Source organism: Heptranchias perlo, chromosome 6 (assembly GCF_035084215.1).
Source record: "Heptranchias perlo isolate sHepPer1 chromosome 6, sHepPer1.hap1, whole genome shotgun sequence".
NCBI lineage: Eukaryota > Metazoa > Chordata > Chondrichthyes > Hexanchiformes > Hexanchidae > Heptranchias > Heptranchias perlo.
This window is the reverse complement of record NC_090330.1, coordinates 35,845,953-35,867,332: the sequence shown is the minus strand read 5'-3', so window position 1 is coordinate 35,867,332 and position 21,380 is coordinate 35,845,953. Positions and strand designations below refer to the sequence as shown.

Here is a 21,380-nt window from a genome sequence, read left to right as displayed (position 1 = left end):
ATAACACAGTGCCAACAATTAGGTTGCTGTCCAGCTCACTGATAATGTATATTTTCTGTTGGTGGTCTTGGTTAATGTAACAAATTTGGAGCTTCAAAGCCTCATCTGTTCTACATGGATTTAGTGACTGAAATTTTGTTTAAAGTTTCCATGATAGTTTAATCATGCTAGTTATATTCAGAGCTGGAGGGTAAACTTTTAACACTATTTCTGTTGCTTTAGTAAGAGTACAACACAGATTCACTAGGATGCTGCCTGGTATGAGAAAATACAAAGAAAGACTTGAAAAATTAGATCTTTTTTATTAGAACAACACAGATTGAGGGACAATATGATAGAAGTGTTTAAAATTACAAAAGAACAGGACTGGATAAGTAGAAGCAACTGCTTCCAGTAGTTGAATCTAGAATGAGGGCCCGTAGATACAAAAATGCAAAAGATATAGAACAGAGAGCAGGAGGACTTCTTTTACACAGCGAGTTCAAAGCTGTGGAATTTACTCCCATGGTTAGTGGTTGAGGCAGAAACTGTGTCAACATTCAAGATTAGATTGGATAAGGGGATGAAGAAATATGGGAACAGGACAGGTAAATGTGATTAGGGTAAACACTGGCACAGACCAGTTGGGCCAAATGTCCTTTTTCTGTGTTATAACTTCTATATATTACTATATATGTATTGAAATAATACAAGTTCCTGCTGGGGAAACCCTTTAAAGAAATCTTCCCCACCACCTTGGATACCTATCTGGTCGTAATTGTAAACAATTTTACAACACCAAGTTATAGTCCAACGATTTTATTTTTAATTAAAATCGTTGGACTTATTGGGGTTTAAGTACACAAGATCATTGGATCTTAGAGATGCTGTTTACTTATCTTAGTTCTTGCATTCAGTGCACCTTTAACGAGGTGCAAACTGTGAGTAAACACAGCTGTTTCTGCACGATGTAAATGTAGCATTTAGGATGCTACAACCGGCAACTTTGAAATTTACAGTGCAAATTGTTAAAATTAAAAATAAAATCGTTGGACTATAACTTGGTGTTGTAAAATTGTTTACAATTGTTAACCCCAGTCCATCACCGGCATCTCCACATCATATCTGGTCGTAGCAAAGGGATACACTATTTTAACCTATTACAGTCCCCACTGTATATAGCGGGCGTGTTCATGCGAATGCGATTTGCCCGCTATATCTGATGATCAGTATAACGGGGTAGTACTATGACAGTACTCTTCTATATACTGTAGATCTATATTGAAGATATTAATCATGTTTGCTACTGGAGTCAGTCCTTAGTACAAACTGTAACCCCACACCACTTACAGGGGTTTAAGTACACAAGATCATTGGATCTTCGAGATGCTGTTTACTTATCTTAGTTCTTGCATTCAGTGCACCTTTAACGAGGTGCAAACTGTGAGTAAACACAGCTGTTTCTGCAGGATGTAAATGTAGCATTTAGGATGCTATAACCGGCAACTTTGAAATTTACAGTGCAAATTGTTAATGGTTTTTGATTTTTGGCCGATATAAGCAACTGCCCGTTTTAAACATAAGACAATTTAAATGGTGGGGACTGTACTTGTTTGTAAGAGCCACATTATCTATTAGTGAACTGTATTCTTGGAGTTTTAGTCCACCAAAGTGACTCGTACTGCATTGGTCTCGTCGTTCAGGTAAAGCCAGCTATGCATTGAAACAGAATATGAGCCCTAGGCCCCCAAGGAGAGGGCCAAACCTGTGAAGGGAAAATATGTTGGAGGCATTTGTAACATACAGTGGCTGATTTTGTGGGTTTGATTTTTTTTTTGTATTTTTTTAATATATTATGTTATTTTTAGCCATGTTGTATGGGCTTTATGGAAAATCAAGATGGCTGCTCAAAAGTTTCAGGCATTTGGTCGGTTTATTTTGTGATAGTTGGGAAAAATTCTGGAAAAACATTACATAGAATTTACAGCACAGAAACAGGCCATTCGGCCTAACTGGTCTATGCTGGTGTTTATGCTCCACCCGAGCCTCCTCGTATTCTATTTACTTCATCTCGCCCTATCAACATATCCTTCCATTCCTTTATCCCTCATATACTTATCTAGCTTCCCTTAAATGCATCTATGCTATTCGCCTCAACTACTTCATGTGGTAGTGAGTTCCACATTCTCACCGCTCTGAGTAAAGAAGTTTCTTCTGAATTTCTTACTAGATTTACTCGTGACTATTTTATATTTATGGCCCATAAGGACCATTCCAGGTATCATCAAACTTTGTATAAAGAAGTGCTTCCTGAAATCAGTCCAGAATTTGCTGTTGCCTTGTGCTGAAGTCGTGGTTTAAATTAACATGGCACTCTATAAATTTCTAATTCACTCGGGGCTAGAAACTGGGCTGTGTAGCGCCTGTTGTATTGGTGCTACGCGGCCTCCCGAACTGCCAAGATGGTGTCTTATCTGCACACGCACGTTTCCAGCGTGACATGCGCCGGATGCCACCTTGGCATAGGTAGTTGCGCATGCGCAAATATCGAACACCGGCAGCATGTTTAATATATAGGTAGTACAATCAGTGTGCAACACTGAATTAAAGTGATAAGGTCCAAAATGGTGTCTAACGCTCAACTCAATGCACAGTCTTAACCACGCACACCTGAACATGTCTTTGAGTGCCTGGAGGACCCCGCACCAGCGCTATTTAAAGGGACCATGCAGGATTTACAGCTTAGTTTCTGGATTATTGCTCCTGGCTGCTGGTGGAATAGGAAGTGTTTCTTGAAGCTCTCTATAGTTACTGAGAGTTGCTAGAGTACATTTGAGAGTGGTTTGGCGGCTACCGCCTTACGGTTCGGAAAGTTACAACTGTGGTTGAACAACATTCCTGGCAACCATGGGTGGTCTGCTAGGGCTCCCGCTGGGCATTGAGCACAACTGAGAGCATGCAGAGAGGCCATGCACAGCAGGTCAAGCTGCGAGGAGAGGGAGGATGAGGACGCACAGGGCACTGAGCAGGAGGCCATGTCCAATGAGGGCCTTCTGGGACCAATTCTCTTACCTCAACATGAGCGAAGAGCATTGCATCCGACGGCTGAGGTTCACCAAGGAGGCCATGATGGAGACCTGTCAACTGGTGCGACCACAACTGTAGCCTCAGAGCAGGGCAAGGACAGCATTGCCTGTGGCTGTGAAGGTAACTGTGGTACTGAATTTTTACAGCTCAGGATCATTTCAGGCCTCTGCTGGCGACATGTGCAACATCTCGCAGTATACTGCTGCATAAGGGAGGTCACAGACACACTGTATGAGATGAGAAATAGGTTCGTCACCCTCCTTCTTGACAGAGACAAGCAGTACAAATGAGCACGGGGGTTCGCTCGCATTGCTGGCTTCCCCATGGTGCAGGGTGCCATTAACTGCACGCACATTGCCATGCGTGCCCCGCATATCAACTCGGCTGTCTACGTCAAGCAAAAGGGCTTCCACTCCCTGAATGTGCAGAATGTGTGCGACCACACGCATCGTATCATGGAGGTCGATGCCCGCTACCCTGGGAGCAGTTACGACGCCTTCATCATGCAGCAGTCCAACATGCCAGCTATCTTTCAGCTGGCTCGGCAAGTCAAAGGCTGACTACTGGGTGATAAAGGCCCTCCCCTTACGCTGTGGCTCATGACTCCGGTCACGTGCAGAGCATGCCTGCAATGAGAGCCATGCTGCCATAAGCAACGTCGTGGAGCGTACCATAGGCTTCCTGAAACAAAGCTTCCACTGCCTGGACCGGTCTGGAGGAGCCCTGCAGTATTCCGCTGAGTGGATGGGCAGATTCATGGTGGTATGCTGCATGCTGCACAACCTCGCCGTCATGAGGGTCCAGCCTTTGCTACCAATGATCGGAGAAGACCCTGAGCCGGTGGAGGTGGAGGAAGAGGCTGAGGAGAGAAGGAAGTGGAGGAAGACGCAAGGGTGCAACAGGGATCACATGCCTTGTCTGCAAGAGCTCTGCGTACTTGCCTGATTTGTGCCTGCTATCAATAATGTCAACTACATCCCCGAACTCACCAACAGTCCTACTCTCCCCACCTGTCCACTCCCACAAGACCATCAAATTGCCCTTCATCTGATTGCACATTGTGCAATGAGCTGAGGGGGAAACCAAAGAAAAACCATCACCAAATGCAAATTCAAAGTCACATTTATCACTGAACAAATAAAATTATGGAAACAGAACAGGACTATTCACACTTGTGCATTCCCATAGTGCCTGTTGTTCTTGTGCCTTTACCTATCCTGGTGCTCCTACGAGGTGCATCTTCATGCCTAGAGCAGGGGTGGTGGAAGGCTGCTGGCCTTCAATGGAGAAGCGTGCAGATGGCCTTGGAGGACGACCTCGAGCAGCTCTGGGCCGGGAGGGCCTGGCTTCAGACTGCACCATCTCGGCCTGGGCTGCAGCAGTCTGGCCTGGCTGGCTGATAGGCAACAACAAGGGCACTGGCGGAGTGGCAGGGGTGGGAGCAGGAATGCTGCCGTCCTGAGAGAGGACAGCAGGTCTGACTGCCATAGCGCCACTGCCACTCTTCCGCGGTGGCGTCTCAGCAATCCTGATGATCAGCTGGAGAACGGATTGCTGGAGTGCTGTGACTCCCTGGAAGCCCCGTTCTACAGTGGCCCCCAGAGCCACACTAGTAGCAGTCTGAGCTTCCATTGTAGCAATCTGAGCAGCAACCGTAGCTTGCAGACCTGTGATCACATTGGTTTATGCTACAATGGAAGCTGCGACATCGGCCATCAGACGCTGTGTCATGGTGGGTTCCACAGGTATGCTGATGGAGGTGACCACCCATTCCATGTTGGAAAGGATGGGCTCCAAACTCTGTGCAAAGCACTGTGCCAAGTTGGAGCTGGACCCCTCCATGCCCCTTGTCTTTGTGCGCAGGCTTTCTTTCAGGCTTCCAGTGACCCAAGCATTTGGTGGTGTACGCCCATCAGCCATCTTCTGTAGCCTGGCCCATCGAAGTCCTCATCTGACTCCTCTGCAGCAGAACTAGTGAGCAACCTCGTCCTCTAGCGAGCTGGCAACTGCGGTATCTGTTCTCCACACCCCCATCCCGTCCCGGCACCTGCGCACTTGTGCCCCGTTTCTCACCACGTGCCGATCCCTCCACTAAACTAGCCTCTAAAGGACGCGCAGTGTTAGTCTCTGAGCTAGTTGGATGCGAGTGTCAGATCAAGTGATGGTGTGGCTTCAGTGTCCCCCTCCTCCTCCTCCTCGGACAGTGCCACCGTGTGTTTTTTGGTATCTGCAATGACAAAGGGAAACAGGTTGAGTTGGAGAACGAGGAGAGGAGCAAGTAAGACGTGCGTGCCGACGGCATCTGCAGCACGTGAGCCAGAAAAGATTATGGGAGGAGGGAGATGTTGGAAACACGTAGGAGCATTAGATATGCAGAGACCCCCTTCATCGGGACCTCCAACGGGCATGTTGTCGTGGCTGCAGCGTCGGCCCGCACAGTCTCCTCCAGGGGGATGAGGACATGTAAGCGTTCCCGTCCTCCCTCAGGTCTCTCCTTTTGCCGGCGGTTATGCACCACCTTCTCCTGCAAGATAGAGGGCAGTGTGTCATTGAGTATCCTGCAAGGTGTGTAGGTGATGTGCCTGTCATGGTCGAATAGCTGCCAGTGTGTGTGACCTGCCAGTGGTGGTTGTGTGGCCTGCAATTGTGCTACTATGTGCGGGTGAGTTGCAGCATGTCAAGTGCAGCATTGCGTATGGATGGGCAATGTTTGTTAGTGGGTGGGTGACGGGGGGTGTGATGTGTGGAGCAGTGGTGCAGTTAGTAGGATGTGCCACTTGACACTTGCATTCACTCACCTTGACCGCTCGTGACAAATCATTGAACTTCTTTCGGAACTGCATGTGCGTGGTGCAGTGCTCCTTGCGTTCACTTCCTGGGCTGCAGCCTCTCAGTGCCTGCAGAGCTGGAGTCTGGAGGGTCTCCTGCCACCCTGCGGGTACATGTTGGCCCTCCTCTCGTCCATTCCCTCCACCAGGGCCTCCAGTGCATCATCGGAGAAGTGTGGGGCCCGCTCTCACACTGGTCCTCCATGCTCCCGGCCATCTTTCCCTCCTCCCAGTGGACTGTGCATGTTCCATTTAAAATGTGCACCTGCACCTTTAAGAGGTGCAGGCTGCCGATGACGTGAGCTGAGCACGCCCCGTTTCCGTCTTCCACATTCTCCGTGCAGACTCTCACCAGGGCGGGTAGTGCTGGCTGCACGGAGCTATCATGATTAGCAGGCAGCTTGAAATTCACATGTTGCTTGTGTAGGGGCCATCGGGCGCGGGGTAATAGCGATTTTGCGCTACCTACGCCCAATAATAGGCCTTACCGAATTTCCCCCCCCCCCCCCCAGTATCTTAAGATCGCTACTCATTCTCCTCTTAAGCTGAATAGTCCAACTCTTCTAATCAAGTTAAGTTACTTGAAGTGAGTTATCCACATATTTAAAATTCTTTCCCACCTCTTTGGAAATAATTTTTTTAAGGATGTTTATGCTGTATGAAGCAACCAACTCCAATGTAGGAAGATGTTACGTTTCTAAGTCTTTTCTTTTGTTCTTGCTCTAAGTACTTCGGCTTCTGTGTTTTAGATTACTCTCATAAATGAGTCTTAGCTGCTTACGATCTCGTTATTTTTACTGGCCCTGATTTGTGGTTAAGTTTTTGGTAGCAAGCCCAGGATAATGAGATAGAGGATCGGCCATGATCATATTGAAGGCAGCGCAGGCTCGAGGGGCCGAATGGCTGCCTCCTGCTCCTATTTTCTATGTTTCTATAATGAACAAGAACAACTTGTATTTATGTGGTGCCTTTTAATATAGGAAAACATCTCAAAGTCCTTGACAGGGGCATAATCAAAAAATGAATTAATAATTGATTGTTTAAACAAAATTATTACATTAAAAAGATACACAATTTAAAACTAACACACAGGTACAGCACACTTTGAGAAAAAGTGCTGGCTCTGAATCTCTGCAGGGGTTCTCCTGATCTCCCACCACAACTTCGCAGAAAGCCGTTCTGTAAATTGCTTTAGTTACACGATCTATCCTGAGCCTCCATATCAGATCTAGTTTCAGACTTTAGCTATCAAATAAATTTATTGAATAGCAAGCTAATAAATGAGTATAAAATAGTAATATTATACATATATATTTACAGTAGATATTAAGCAAATTAATTTATTGAAAGAAAAGCAATAAATGGTCATAATCTACATGTTACGGTATTATTTTGTCATTAACATGTATATACGCAGTATTCTTTTCATGTAGTCTTTCCAACATTGGAACCAAACTGGCTCAACCTATCTTTCTAAAGGTTCCAGCCGACTTGGTACAACTTAGCTTGTTAAACAGTTTCAGCTCATTCAATACCCACTTTCTGGATTTGAATATCAGCTACCATTCATACACATAACTGAGCAAATCACAGTGTCTTTGTTTGAACGCAGTTTGGCTCCTCCCACAGTTGATAAATCTTCACAATTGTATTGAGTCAGACACAATCCTGACTAGCTGGGTTTTTAAGCTCCTTGGTGGGGGTTTACCACTTCTGTGCTCACAAAACTACAATTCTCCACCCATGCAATTTTCCTCCCATGTATTTAATGCATAGAAATTTGTGGGCTAATGATCAAAGAATTGGAAAACTCTTGTCTTTATGTCTTGTCACGGAGTCAAAGAGACAGCTACATAGGTAAAGCCAGTCAAAAATACTTCTGTTTTTATCTCAGAAAGAAGCAATTTACTTGTAGGAACAACCAATGCAGCTCTGTTGACCTGGACAGTGCAGGCAGCCATTTTGAAAAAGCCCTCATTGTAGTATTTTAGTCAATTTTTCAGACATTTCTCTTATCTAAAGATATACCACTGTGATTTGTTTCACGGTTTCAGAGCAAAACCTTTAAGTTACTGTTGAATGTTCTAAAGTCAGTAGCCAACTGAAATGATACTGTAGGAATTTCAATTTTATTTTCTGTTTGAATTTTATTCATGTTGCACAAAGGTGATTGGAATTGCATGTAGTATCCTATTGAGGACTGGGTTCAATAGGAACTCAGTATAAGTTCTCAAGGGTAAAGCAGAATGAAATGTACAGGGAGGTTATACACGCATTGTATTGTTCGTATAATTTTGTGTAATTATTTGTTTGTTTTGTTTGTTGTTTGCTTGCTTAATATTTGTAAGAGAATTATGTTATCCAGTCTCAAAATAAGCAACCTTGTAGAGAAATATTTGATTGCAACCTATATAAATAAGGTTCTTTTGTAGATTGTATTTTTAAGATTTGATAATACCAAACATAATGCAACACATTCTTGTACATCAAATACTTGGCAGATGGTACTTCTTAAGAAGTACTTTGGGCTACTGAACTAATGTAGGGGTTATGTTTAAAGCTTTTCAAGTGCATTTTTTAAAACTGCAATACTGAAACCTGCATGACTGCACCAAAAGGGTATGTACTTTAATGGTATGAGCCCCTCCCCTCAAATGGGGTAAATTTGAAATATGAACAGGGGTCAAGATGGCTTTTTTACCCATTGCAGAAATCCAATCTGGAAACAAATTATAGCCTTAAATACAGGCAGTTTACCAGGTAACCTTACCTTTGTCAGATAGGCATTTCAATAGCTCATATCTAATCCATTAATACCAACCACTCCATATGAACTATAGAATCTCGAGATCAAATTCCAAAAAGGTGGCATAGAGTTCGTAGGCATTTGAAATTAATGAGCAAGTAAATGGGTAAGAATGTTCATTTATAAAGCATTGACTCTACTCAGAGAAAGGGGGATATATTGACAGGTTTTGAAGATTCTAATTGACAGAATTACGTACTGATTGCCTATTGCACATATCCAGAACTCTGAGGGGATGATGGAATAAAAATCCTTTAATTTAAGGTATTGCCTGAGATTTGTTAACTTTATGTATGCTTCCTGTAATTCTGTGCTCATATCATCAGTTGCTATAGAACTGGCTATTTTCCCCAGTAAATTCAAACACAAGCTTTTTGCTAGAAACCAGGCCTGTAAAAATATGCTCATTGCAATTGTATAGAATTGCCAATGTAGAGTTTAAATCACATATTTAAATTTGTGTCGTGCTCACCGATGTGAAATCTTCATATCATAAGAAATAGGAGCAGGAGTAGGTCATATGGCCCCTCGAGCCTGCTCCACCATTTATTAAGATCATGGCTGATCTTCGACCTCAACTCCACTTTCCTGCCCGATCCCCATACCCCTTGATTCCCCTAGAGTCCAGAAATCTGTCTATCTCAGCCTTGAATGTATTCAACAACTCAGCATCCACAGCCCTCAGGGGTGGAGAATTCCAAAGATTCACCACCCTCTGAGTGAAGAAATTCCTCCTCATCTCAGTCTTAAATCGCCCACCCCTTTATCCTGAGACTACGCCCCATAGTTCTAGACTCTCCAACCAGGGGAAACAGCCTCTCATTATCTACCCTGTCGAGCCCTCTAAGAATTTTATACGTTTCAATGAGATCACCTCTCGTTCTTCTAAACTCCAGAGAATATAGGCCCATTTTTGTCAATCTCTCCTCACAGGACAACCCTCTCATCCCAGGAATCAATCTAGTGAACCTTCGTTGCACCCCCTCTAAGGCAAGCATATCCTTCCTTAGGTAAAGAGACCAAAATTGTACACAGTACTCGAGGTGTGGTCTCACCAAAGCCCTGTACAATTGTAGTAAGACTTCCTTACTCTTGCACTCCAACCCGCTTGCAATACAGGCCAATGTACCATTTGCCTTCCTAATTGCTTGCTGTACCTGCATGTTGACTTTCTGTGTTTCGTGGACAAGGACACCCAAATCCCTCTGAACACCAACATTTAATAGTTTCTCACCATTTAAAAAAATTCTGTTTTTCCATTCTTCCTACCAAAGTGCATAACCTCACATTTCCCCACATTATACTCCATCTGCCACCTTCTTGCCCACTCACTTAACCTGTCTATATCCCTTTGCCGATTCTTTGTGTCCTCCTCACAGCTTACTGTCCAACCTAGCTTTGTATCGTCAGCAAACTTGGATACATTACACTTGCTCCCTTCATCTAAGTCATTAAAATAGATTGTAAATAGCTGAGGCCCAAGCACTGATCCTTGCGGCACCCCACTAGTTACAGTTTGCTGACCTGAAAATGACCCTTTTTATTCTTACTCCCTGCTTTCTGTATGTTAACCAATCCTCTATCCATGCTAATATATTACCCCCAATCCCATGAGCCCTAATCTTGAGTAACAACCTTTCATGTGCCTCCTTATCGAATGCCTTTTGAAAATCCAAATATACTACATCCGCTGGTTCCCTCTTATCTACCCTGCTAGTTATACCCTCAAAAAACACTAACCGATTTGTCAAATACGATTTCCCTTTCATAAAACCATGTTGACCCTGCCTAATCATATTATGATTTTCTAAGTGCCCTGTTACCACTTCCTTAATAATGGATTCCAGCATTTTCCTGATGACTGATTTCAGGCTAACTTGTCTGTAGTTCCCTGTTGTTTCTCTCCCTCCTTTCTTAAATAGTGGAGTTACATTTGCTACCTTCCAATTCGCTGGGACTATTCTAGAATCTAGAGAATTTTGGAAGATTACAACCAATACAACCACTATCTCTGCAGCCACCTCTTTTAGAACCCTAGATTGTAGCCCATTAGGTCCAGGGGATTTGTTGGCTTTTAGTCTCCCCTTAATTTCTCCAGAACTTTTTCTTTACTAATATTAATTACTTTAAGTTCCTCACTCTCGTTAGACCCTTGGGAGGTGATTTTAAACCCCAAGCACCGGTGGGTTGAGCGGGATGGGAGTTGAAAATAGTTTTTTTTTGGGTCGCAACCGCAAAATTTTCGGACTTTGCATTCCCAGTGGGAAGCCTGTACTTTTACGTGCTGACGTTAAACCCGGAAATAAAGTCAGGTTGCGGTCGCAACCCAAAAAACAACTATTTTCAACTCCCACCCGCCCCCCAACCCACCGGTTCTTGGGGTTTAAAATCACCCCCTTGGTTCCTCACTATTTCTGGTATGCTTTTTGTGTCTTCTACTGTGAAGACAGATACAAAATACTTGTTCAATGTCTCTGCCATTTCCTTATTCCCCATTATAATTTCTCCTGCCTCAGCCTTTTATAACTTTAAAAACTTGCACAGTTTAAAAAAAAACCTGCTTCCACCTACGTTATCCATTCCACTCTACATTTTGAAGATTTCAGTCATGCCGTCTTTCAATGTGAACAATGAAAACAAGTTCAATTCTGTGAACCTCTAATCATAACCACGTCTCAGATTCGCCCTTGTTGCTTTCTCCTGAACTCTTGACTGCCTTACGGAGCAGTAGATTTTCCAGTTGTGTTTCTGAGCATCATTCAAGAGGTACGTTATTATTACCCACCATATTGGGCCTAATGTTAGTAACTCACTAGAGGAGGCGTGTTTAAACTGTGTTAATGGGGTGATGGGTAAATTTAAAGGGATGCAAGCGCATAATAGTTAATGGCCATATATGGAGATACAAAATTATTCACCTTTACAAAAGCTGCTAATATTTTTAGTAAACATTTCAGGCTTTGCAAAGGCTGACAACACCCAGTGGCTGGCACAATGACAAAATAAAACAAGTTTGTAGCCAAGCGATGGAACAGTGCAACACTCTAACCCTCTGTTTGATGGATATGAAATGGAGGTGGTTTAGAATACGATGGTAGTGAGGAGGATGGCTGTGCTTGCTATTCTAGGAAATCCCCCCCACCCCACCCCTTAAATGGACAGCATTCAGTGTGCTTAGAATGAAATGAAGGAAGAGGACCTGATGGTGCATCTGACCCATAAGTGCCACTGATGATGCCAGCCCTACGGTGAATGTACTTGAAGTAGATGGCACAATTCTGCATCTGGTTGTCAGCTGGCTCAGAGCTTGTGTAGCCAATTCTGCACAGCCAAAGGAGGTTATAAGGGGCATAAAGCTTGGATTTCTTCAAGATCAAATTGGGCAAGTATCTCAGAGAAGTACATTGGTTACAACTGCAGGAGGGTGGAATGGATGAATTTGTGATCTCTTTTGATATTGAGACTTTCTATGTATTATATCATTAGCACATAGTTGTGCCTCTACCTGTAAATGTGGGTGGGAGAATGTCAGCAGGTGGCCACAGTCTGCTTATGATACAATCTGACCTTCCAGTTATTGCCCTATTGCTCCTACTTTTCTTCCTCCAAACATCATTAAATTTTTTCAGGCACTAAGTCGCTGAACTGGGGGCTGTGGAGGTGGCACTAACTGCTTCAGCAATTTTCCACCACTGTGCATTCGCTGGCCCACGATGGTCTTTTTCCCTGTGTGCCAAAAAATCCTGCCCAATTTACGCTCATAGCTTCTAAAAGGACCTCCATCTCGGCATCGGGGAAGTTTAATCTGTTTTCTTGCAAGTCTTCTGACTGCTGTCAGTTTTCACATCATCTGTGCTCTTTCTGCTGCCACTTCCCTATAAGCAGACACAGGCTTTTATATCCTGTAGCAGCATCTGAGTTTCCACCCCCATAGGCATTTGTGTCCAGTTATTGCTGGGTCTCCAATGGGAGCATGCTGCTTAATCATGTAAATAGGCTGATCTGGGAAATGTGCTGGTTTCAATGGCAGGGTCAATAGGCGGGCGCAAAGTGCACATTTGCTGAACTTCTGAAACGGAATACGGCATCAGGAAATACAGGCCATGATGTACAACTGTACTGCTTGTCTCTATAGATATAGAATCATCCAATTACCCTTTAGTGAAAGCCTAGTCATATTACTGGTCACTTTTCATATCCTGCTGAAAATGAATGTATTATGGTATATTTTTTAAATCTGTACTTCAGAAGTTCAGTTTCTGTCTGTGGTTTAGCCACCAAGCTAGTAGTAGTCTTCCAAAAATAGTTGCAGTGCTGTAATTGTAAATGCTAGCAAATACAGTTGACCATGTATCTGTGTTACTCATAGGTGCTTGTGAAGGAACCTTGGCATGCTCCACCTGTCATCTAATCTTTGAAGAGCATATCTACAAGAAGCTGGATTGTGTCACTGATGAAGAAATGGATATGTTGGATCTAGCCTATGGTCTCACTGAGAAGTAAGATATTCTATTTATTTCACATTTAATACAAACCCCTATACGGTATTAATACATTTAACTCTATATATACAACAGCAACAATTTGCATTTATATACTGCCTTTAAGGTAAAGTTAAGTCCCAAGGTGCTTTGCAAATCGGCATAAGGAGAATAGATGTCGAGCCAGGAGGAAAAAGATTAAGAAGAGTGACTAGAGGTTTGTTGTAAGGGATCGGTCTTGAAAAAATTCTTTAAAGGTGGGGATAGAGAGGCAAAGGTTTCCGGAGGGAGTTCCAGAGAGTAGGACTGAGGCAGCTGGGAGGATATGCACAGAAAGTCCAAGTCAAAGGAATGCAATGTTCAAGAGGGAATATAGGACCGGAGAAGATCGTAGTGATTGGGTGGGGTATGGTACACTGAGGGATTTATAGACGAGGACGTAAATTTTAAATTTAATTCATTGGGGCATGGAGCAAGTGTAGGTCAGGAGGATGGGGTTATGGGCGAGTGTGACTTAGTGCCGGATAGGATACATGTAGCAGAGTTTTGGTCAATTTGGAGTTTATGGAGGGTGGAAGATGGGAGGCCAGCAAAAAGAGCAATGGAGTAGTTGAGACTGGAGGTAACAAAAGCATGTATGAGTGTTTCAATGGCAGAGGTGAGTGGTGTTTCAGAAATGGAAGCAAACAGTCTTGGTGATAGGATGTGGAGTTTATAGCGCAGCTCAGGGTTGAAAAGGACACTTATTTTGCTACCCAAACTAGAATTGGTCTACAGTGATTTAGAGAAAGAAGGCCCAGGTTCAACATCTGGAGTAATATGAAGACTTACACCGCACAATTTAATACTGCATGTGGAGTTTTTTGGTAGATTTCTAAGTATTAATATAACTCCAAGACATTCAAAAGCTGAGTTTATTTCTGGTTCCTTTACAAAACACAAGTTCTATGTCGGTATAAAATTGCTTTTACAAATTGTTGCATCACTTCTGGCACATCAGGAGTGACCTTCAGAGGTATTAAAGCACCCAATGCTGAGAGAAAGTGTTGCTTGGACTATGCACTCTGTGAACTGGGTTCAGGTATCCAGGAAACTCTCAATCTCTTACTTCAGACAGCTTCATTTCTTAATTTTTGGTTGTGTGGAGAAGGTATGGAACTGTTTTCACTGTTGGCATTTGATTTTTAAAAATCTGTTCTTGGGACGTGGGAGACGCAGGCAGGGCTGCATTTATTGGCCCTTCTTAATTTCCCTGAGAAGATTGGGGTAGGCCTCCTCCGTTAACCACTGCCGTCCTTATGGTGATGGTGCTCCCATAATGGTGATAGGTAGGGAATTCCAGGATTCTGACCCAGTGGTGATGAAGTAACGGTGATGTATGTTCAAGTCAGGATGGTGTGCAATTTCAAGGGGAATTTGGAGGTGATGGTGTTCCCACAACATTGCTGTTCTTCATAGAGGTTGCAGGGGAGGGAGGTGCTAGCGAAGAAACCATGGTGAGTTGCTGCAGTACATCCTGTAAATTGAACATACTGCAGCCACAATGCGCCATTGGTGGAGGGGATGGATATTGAGTCCAGTGGTAGGGGAACATAGGAACAGGAATAGGCCATTTAGCCCCTCAAGCCTGTTCTGCCATTCAATGAGATCATGGCTGATCTGTGACCTAACTCCATATACCCACCTTAGCCCCATATCCCTTAATTCCTTTGGTTAACAAAAATCTAGCAATCTCAGATTTAAAATTAACAATTAAGCTAGGATCAACTGCTGTTTGCGGAAGAGAGTTCCAAACTTGTACCATCCTTTGCGTGTAGAAGTGTCTCCTAACTTCCCTCCTGAAAGTCCTGGTTCTAATTTTTAGGCTATGTCCCCTAGTCAGAGACTCCCTAACCAGCGGAAATAGGGTAGAGAGAGAGAGAGAAACTATCAGTTCCCCATAATATCTTGAAAGCTTCAACCAAATCGCCCCTTAATCTTCTGAATTCCAGGGAATACAACCCTAGTTTGTGTAATCTCAGAGTGTAATTTAACCCTTGGAGTCCAGGTGTCATTCTAGTAAATCTATGCTGCACTCCTTCCAAGGCCAGTATATCCTTCCTATGGTGCAGTGCCCAGAACTGAACACAATAGTCCAGGTGAGCTTCTACCCCCATATATTCTAGTCCTTTAGATATATAGGACAGCATTCCGTTAGCCTTTTTGATTATTTTCTGTACCTGTTCATGACATTTTAATGATCTATGTACATGGACCCCTTAGTCTCTGGACTTCCACTATTTTGAGCATTTCACCATTTAGAAGGTACTTCGATCTATCCCTTTTAGGTCCAAATTGGATGACCTCACACTTGCCTACATTGAAATCCATTTGCCACTGTTTTTCCCCTTCATTTAATCTATTAATATCTCTCTGTAATTTTACGCTTCCATCTACACTGCTTACAATGTTGCCTAACTTTGTGTCATCGGCAAACTTAGATATGTGTCTCTCTATCCCGTTGTCGTTGGTAAATACAATGTATAGTTGAGGCCCCAACACAGATCCCTGTGGGACACCACTAGTCACATCCTGCCAATTTGAGTTCCTGCCCATTATCCCTACTCTCTGTCTCCTGCTCAGCCAATTTCCTAACCAGGTCAATAATTTGCCCTCAATTCCATGAGCTTCAACTTTAGCTAACAGTCTCTTATGAGAGACTCTATCAAATGCCTCCTGGAAGTCCATATAAACAATATCCATAGACATTCCACTGTCTCCTACTTTAGTGACCTCTTCTAAAAATTCAATCAGGTTCGTCAGGCATGACCTACCCTTTACAAATTCATGCTGGCTCTCTTTGATCAGCTGAAAATGTTCAAGGTGTTCAGTCACTCTATCCTTAATTATAGACTCTAGTAATATCCCGACAACAGATGTTAAGCTAACTGGTCTATAATTCCCTGGTTTCACTCTCTCGCCTTTCTTAAATAGAGGAGTGACATATGCAACTTTCCAATCTAAAGGAACGGTTCCTGAATCGTGAGAACTTTGCAAGATCATATTTAAGGTATCTGCAATGTTCTCACCTATTTCCTTTAAAACCCTGGGATGGAAATCATCTGGTCCTGGGGATTTGTCATTCTTTAATGCCATTATTTTTTTTATATAGTTCCGAATACTATATTTTTTTAAAAAAGAGAAAAGACTTATTCCTCCAACTAAAAATATCTCTGATTATATGAAGGATCTGTTTGGGCTAACACATATGGCAGGTGTCTGCATGTGAGATTGACTGTTTAACTCAAGTGAATTATGGTTGTCTCGTGAATGGCCACTCTTATCTATGGTAAGCTGTGGCAAATTCTGTTTTCTCAACCCACGTGGTGAAATACCAGTAGAAATAAAAATGATCGTTCACTGTATGTAGATATGACTTCAGTGCAGTTTAACTGTTGGAAAATTACTTTTTTTTTAGTTGAACTACTTTAGTCATAAACGGAATGTGACATATGAAACATCTCAACTTGATCATAATTCATTGGTAGTTTTATTACTCCTGTTGTCCAGTCAGCGTATGTTGTGCCGACATTTATTATGGCTGGTTGGGACTGATCTGTATTTGGAAAGCCTAATAACTTTAAAGGAAAATTTAGTGGGTATTCAGAACATCAAAGCTACTTTGTCCAAACACTTAATACAGTGTATATTTTAAGACACGATTGGTAACATTTTACAGATTAAATGTGGATTTTTAAATGTTTACTGGAATATTGAAGTATTTTTCTAATGAAGCCAGGCAGACGTTGGATATATCATTAGAATTTTTATGACAGTACAGTACTTGAAGAATTAGCTGCTTGGAGTATTTTTCAAAATAACACTTTGCTATGAGCCAGAAATGTCTTTTACTGCATCAAGTACTGATGTGGATGCATATGTAAAGATTTTTCTGTGTTGTCTTAAAATGTAATTGGATTTGATTTTCAGATCTCGTTTGGGTTGCCAGATCTGCCTTAAGAAGTGGATGGATGGAATGACTGTAGAAGTACCAAATGATGTTGCTGATGCTAGACAAACCAAGGATTTTGACTCGTGCTCCTAAAGGAATTAATCTGAATTCCACATGGCTAAAGAAAAAAATCAGTTTTCTTTAATAATCAAAGTATGATTGTTTTACAGAATAATTATTTTACAGAATAAAATCTTCAAAATAACTGGGTTACTTAATAGTGAATATATTAATAGGTTCTCATAATTTTTTTTTGTGGAGAATAACTATACATTCAAAGATGTGCATTGATAACTGCTTAACTGAGCAACTACTGTGTACAAAATGTATAATTACAGAAAACAATTTAAATGTTAGAGTTTGAAAAAGAGATTTGTTAATGTCCTATAAGTATAGTATGGTTATTGACCCTTTAAGTGCTGGAATTTCGAGGAATGCTGTTGGAAATTTTGGGAATCTTGACCAATTTCGGCTAACTCCAGGTGGAAATGATTAATGTTATTGAAATTGCAATCAAATTAGATTAGCTGTAACATACATGCTGTATTTCAGCTACATTCAGAGTTTTAGAGAGACTTGTAGTTGATAATCTCATTGAGTATATTTAGAGTGATAATGTTAACAGATTAATTTCTTAGTGATATACTTTTGAAAATGTTGCTAAACTGCAAGAATCTTACCTAATTATTTCTTTGGTAAGCTGTTTCATTAGGAACCTTAATGCAGCATTGATATGGTTTCTCATATTGTATTTTATGAGGACCATGATGGAGCATGAAAAATCATAAATGCTCTTAACTACGATCTTGAGTTTATTTTCTTATACTGTGTTACAAGGGGGGAGAAAAGAGATACATTGACTTCGACCGGAGCTGTGTTCGTGACATGCCAAAAGGATTTTCAGCTTTGAGGGTCTGTAGCCCCCTTACAAATACCAGTTGACATCATATTCATGTTGTATCATTTTAACTCCATCAGTGAAACTTGATTTGCAGACCAATAGAACAAATGCCTTTCTTGAGGTGAAAATTAGACTGTATTGTTGGTTGTTTTTATATGAAAATGCAGTCTTTTAGAATACAGGTGTACTCATTACCTGAATTTTCATAGTGTCATTTTTTTTGCATGATCACCTTCCATGAAGTGCTGCACTCTGATTTGTACACAAAAATATATCCAACTCTAAAAGTGCCTGCAGCTTTCAAAGTTTCAAAGCTTAAAAGATTCTCCTACCATTCCCCCGCCAATACTTTCCCTGCCTGTCTGATGTTAATGATGCCAAGTCTTTTGAAACAATGAAACCTGTTGCAATTCATGCACATACCTATTGTTTTAATATAGCTGTACATTGAAGCAATTGTATGTAAAGAGAGACTTGCAATCTTTTTCCTTCTTTCATTGCCTCCTCCCACATGAGAGAGGGCAGTAATATAAGATTTTATTTTCAAACTCCTTGTCTCTTGTCGTCTTATGTCAAATTCCTTGCTTTTCATTCTATTGTAGGGAATATTACAGCCACATAATTATTAATCACTGTTATGTGAGGAAGTTAGTGTGCATTTTGAAATCTTGCTTCTTCTGCCCCCTGCATCTCTCCCTGGCCTATGTGTGAGTTTAGTAGGTATGTTTCAACTGTGTATTGATAGTAAGTAATGACTGCTCCAACAGTTATGTCCCCATTTTTCTTCTCTGAAGGCAAGTGATTTAGCCTGTTATGTATATTAGTTCCCATTGCCAAAATGGTGACCTGAAGACACATAGAGTTGCACAGAAATAGGCCATTCGGCCCAACTGGTCTATGCTGGCATTTATGCTCCACCCGAGCCTCCTCCCTCCCTACTTCATCTAACCCTATCAGGATACCCTTCTATTCCTTTCTCCCTCATCTACTTATCTAGTTGCCCCTTGAATGCATGTATGCTATTTGCCTTAAGTACTCCTTGTGGTAGCATGTTCCACATTCTTACCACTCTTTGGGTAAAGAAGTTTCTTCTGAATTCCCTATTGGATTTACCAGCAACTATTTTATATTTATGACCTCTAGTTTTGGGCTCCCCCACAAGTGGGAACATTTTCTCTACGTCTACCCTATAAAGGCCTCTATCAGGTCACCCCTCAGCCTTCTCTTTTCTAGAGAAAAGAGCCCCAGCCTGTTCAGCCTTTCCTGATAAGGGTATCATCCTTGTGAATCTTTTTTGCACCCTCTCCAATGCCTCTACATCCTTTTTATAATATGGAGACCAGAACTGTGCACAATACATAAGAACATAAGAAATAGGAGCAGGAATAGGCCAAACGGCCCCTCGAGCCTGCTCCGCCATTTAATGATCATGGCTTATCTTCGACCTCAACTCCACTTTCCCGCCCAATCCCCTTATCCTTGATTCCCTTAGAGCCCAAAAATCTATCGATCTCAGTCTTGAATATACTCAATGACTGAGCACCCACAGCCCTCTGGGGTAGAGAATTAGAAAGATTCACCACCCTCTGAGTGAAGAAATTCCTTCTCATCTCAGTCCTAAATCATCCACCCCTTATCCTAAGACTATGCCCCTTAGTTCTAGTTCTTACTCTAAGTGTTGCCAAAGAAGGTTCTATACAGCTGGCTGAAGACATTTAGGTGGCAATTTTCTTTTCACTACTGCCCCGTTTTTTAAAAAATGAATGGGGGTGGGGGTGGTGGTATTGAGATGAAAATATGTGGGGGGGTGGGCGCGAAGCCTAACACTTTCTGTCCGAGGTCACTTGATTCAATTTAGGACCAGGCCTTTATTTAGGTGGCCAGAGCTTGCACCCAAAACAGGGCCTGGATACAGTTCTTGGTCTTCCACAAACTATTTTGCTTTAAAATAGTTCTGAAACAAAGTTGAGGTAAAGCATGGAATCAGAGAGATCTTCAGAAATTAATTGATTCTTCCATACAGAATGGAATCTACAACAAAGAATTTGTGAAATACTTTAATGCAACATAAGGCAATTCTAGAATAAAAGAAAACTCTTAGTTTTTTAAAAAGTAAAACCTTTTTTTTCAGTTTTATTTTGTGACTATTGCTGTTAAATAACTGTTGCTTTATGTTTAAAATGAAGCTAAGGGCTTCATTAGTTTGCGTGAATATCTGAATAACATGTCTCAGTGCTTTCGCATTTAGTTCAGGTTTCAATTGTTGTGCAAAATGAGATTTGGCTCTTTACACCTATAACTTTAGATAAAACTATGGAGTTCCTTAGCTAAAATAGATGGGTGGGTTGTCTGAAATTCTCAGTATCATTATTCAGCTAGCCAACTATTAATATCTGAACTCCTAAACTGTTGAATAAGATGTACATTATCAAGTGTATTCTGAATTGAAAATTTTTTCAGTAAATGATTTGCTTGTACTTGCAAAGCCCGATTATACACAGATCATTTTTGCAAAGAGGCTATAAAGGAGCTCAGTGGAAGGGTCCTCAATTTTGGTACTTGCATAAAGGTGTTCTTTTCATATCCTATGATGAGGTCTTCTTTAGCTGGATTAAATTTACAAAGATCTGTAAAGTTTCTGATATGGCTAGATCACAATTCAAAACTCATGTAAAAAATGTTTTTCAAAAATCATGTCTAACAGAAGGACAAATTAAATACTTAAAGAATTGGCTAACTGGAGACAGACCGTCAATTTTTAAAATTGCACCTGGCATTTGACTTACTGATTTCTGCATATTTGTTGGTTTCTGGACTAATTCTGGAGTTTATCTAGAGTAAAAATACTTAATTGGAGGAGGGCCAATTTCAGTGGGTTGAGAACGGATCTGGCCCGGGTAAATTGGAATCAAAGACTGGCAGGCAAAACTGTAATCAAACAATGGGCGGCTTTTAAAGGGGAGATGGTTCGGGTACAGTCTAGGTACATTCCCACAAGGGGGAAAGGGTAGGGCAACCAAAGTCAGATGACGAAAGAGATATAGAGCAAGATGAAGCAGAAAAAGAGGGCATATGACAGATGTCAGGTTGATAACACAAGTGCGAACCAGGCTGAATATAGAAAGTACAGAGGAGAAGTGAAAAAGGAAATAAGAGGGTCAAAGAGAGAGTATGAGAATAGACTGGTGGCTAACATAAAAGGGAATCCAAAAGTCTTCTATAGGCATATAAATAGTAAACTGGTAGTAAGAGGAGGGGTGGGGCCGATTAGGTACCAAAAAGGAGATCTGCGCATGGAGGCAGAGGG

At 41.8% G+C, this 21,380-nt stretch overlaps 1 protein-coding gene across 1 annotated transcript in view; it reads left to right on the top strand.

The window, feature by feature from the left end:
• Positions 1-18,621, top strand: part of fdx1 (ferredoxin 1) — a 59,540-nt gene extending 40,919 nt beyond the window's left edge. The window contains exons 3-4 of the mRNA XM_067986111.1: positions 13,070-13,199; positions 17,151-18,621. Coding sequence (XP_067842212.1) covers positions 13,070-13,199; positions 17,151-17,265 — 245 coding nt within the window. The 3' untranslated portion in view covers positions 17,266-18,621. The remainder of the gene's footprint in view (positions 1-13,069; positions 13,200-17,150) is intronic.
• The last annotated feature ends 2,759 nt before the right edge of the window (positions 18,622-21,380 follow it).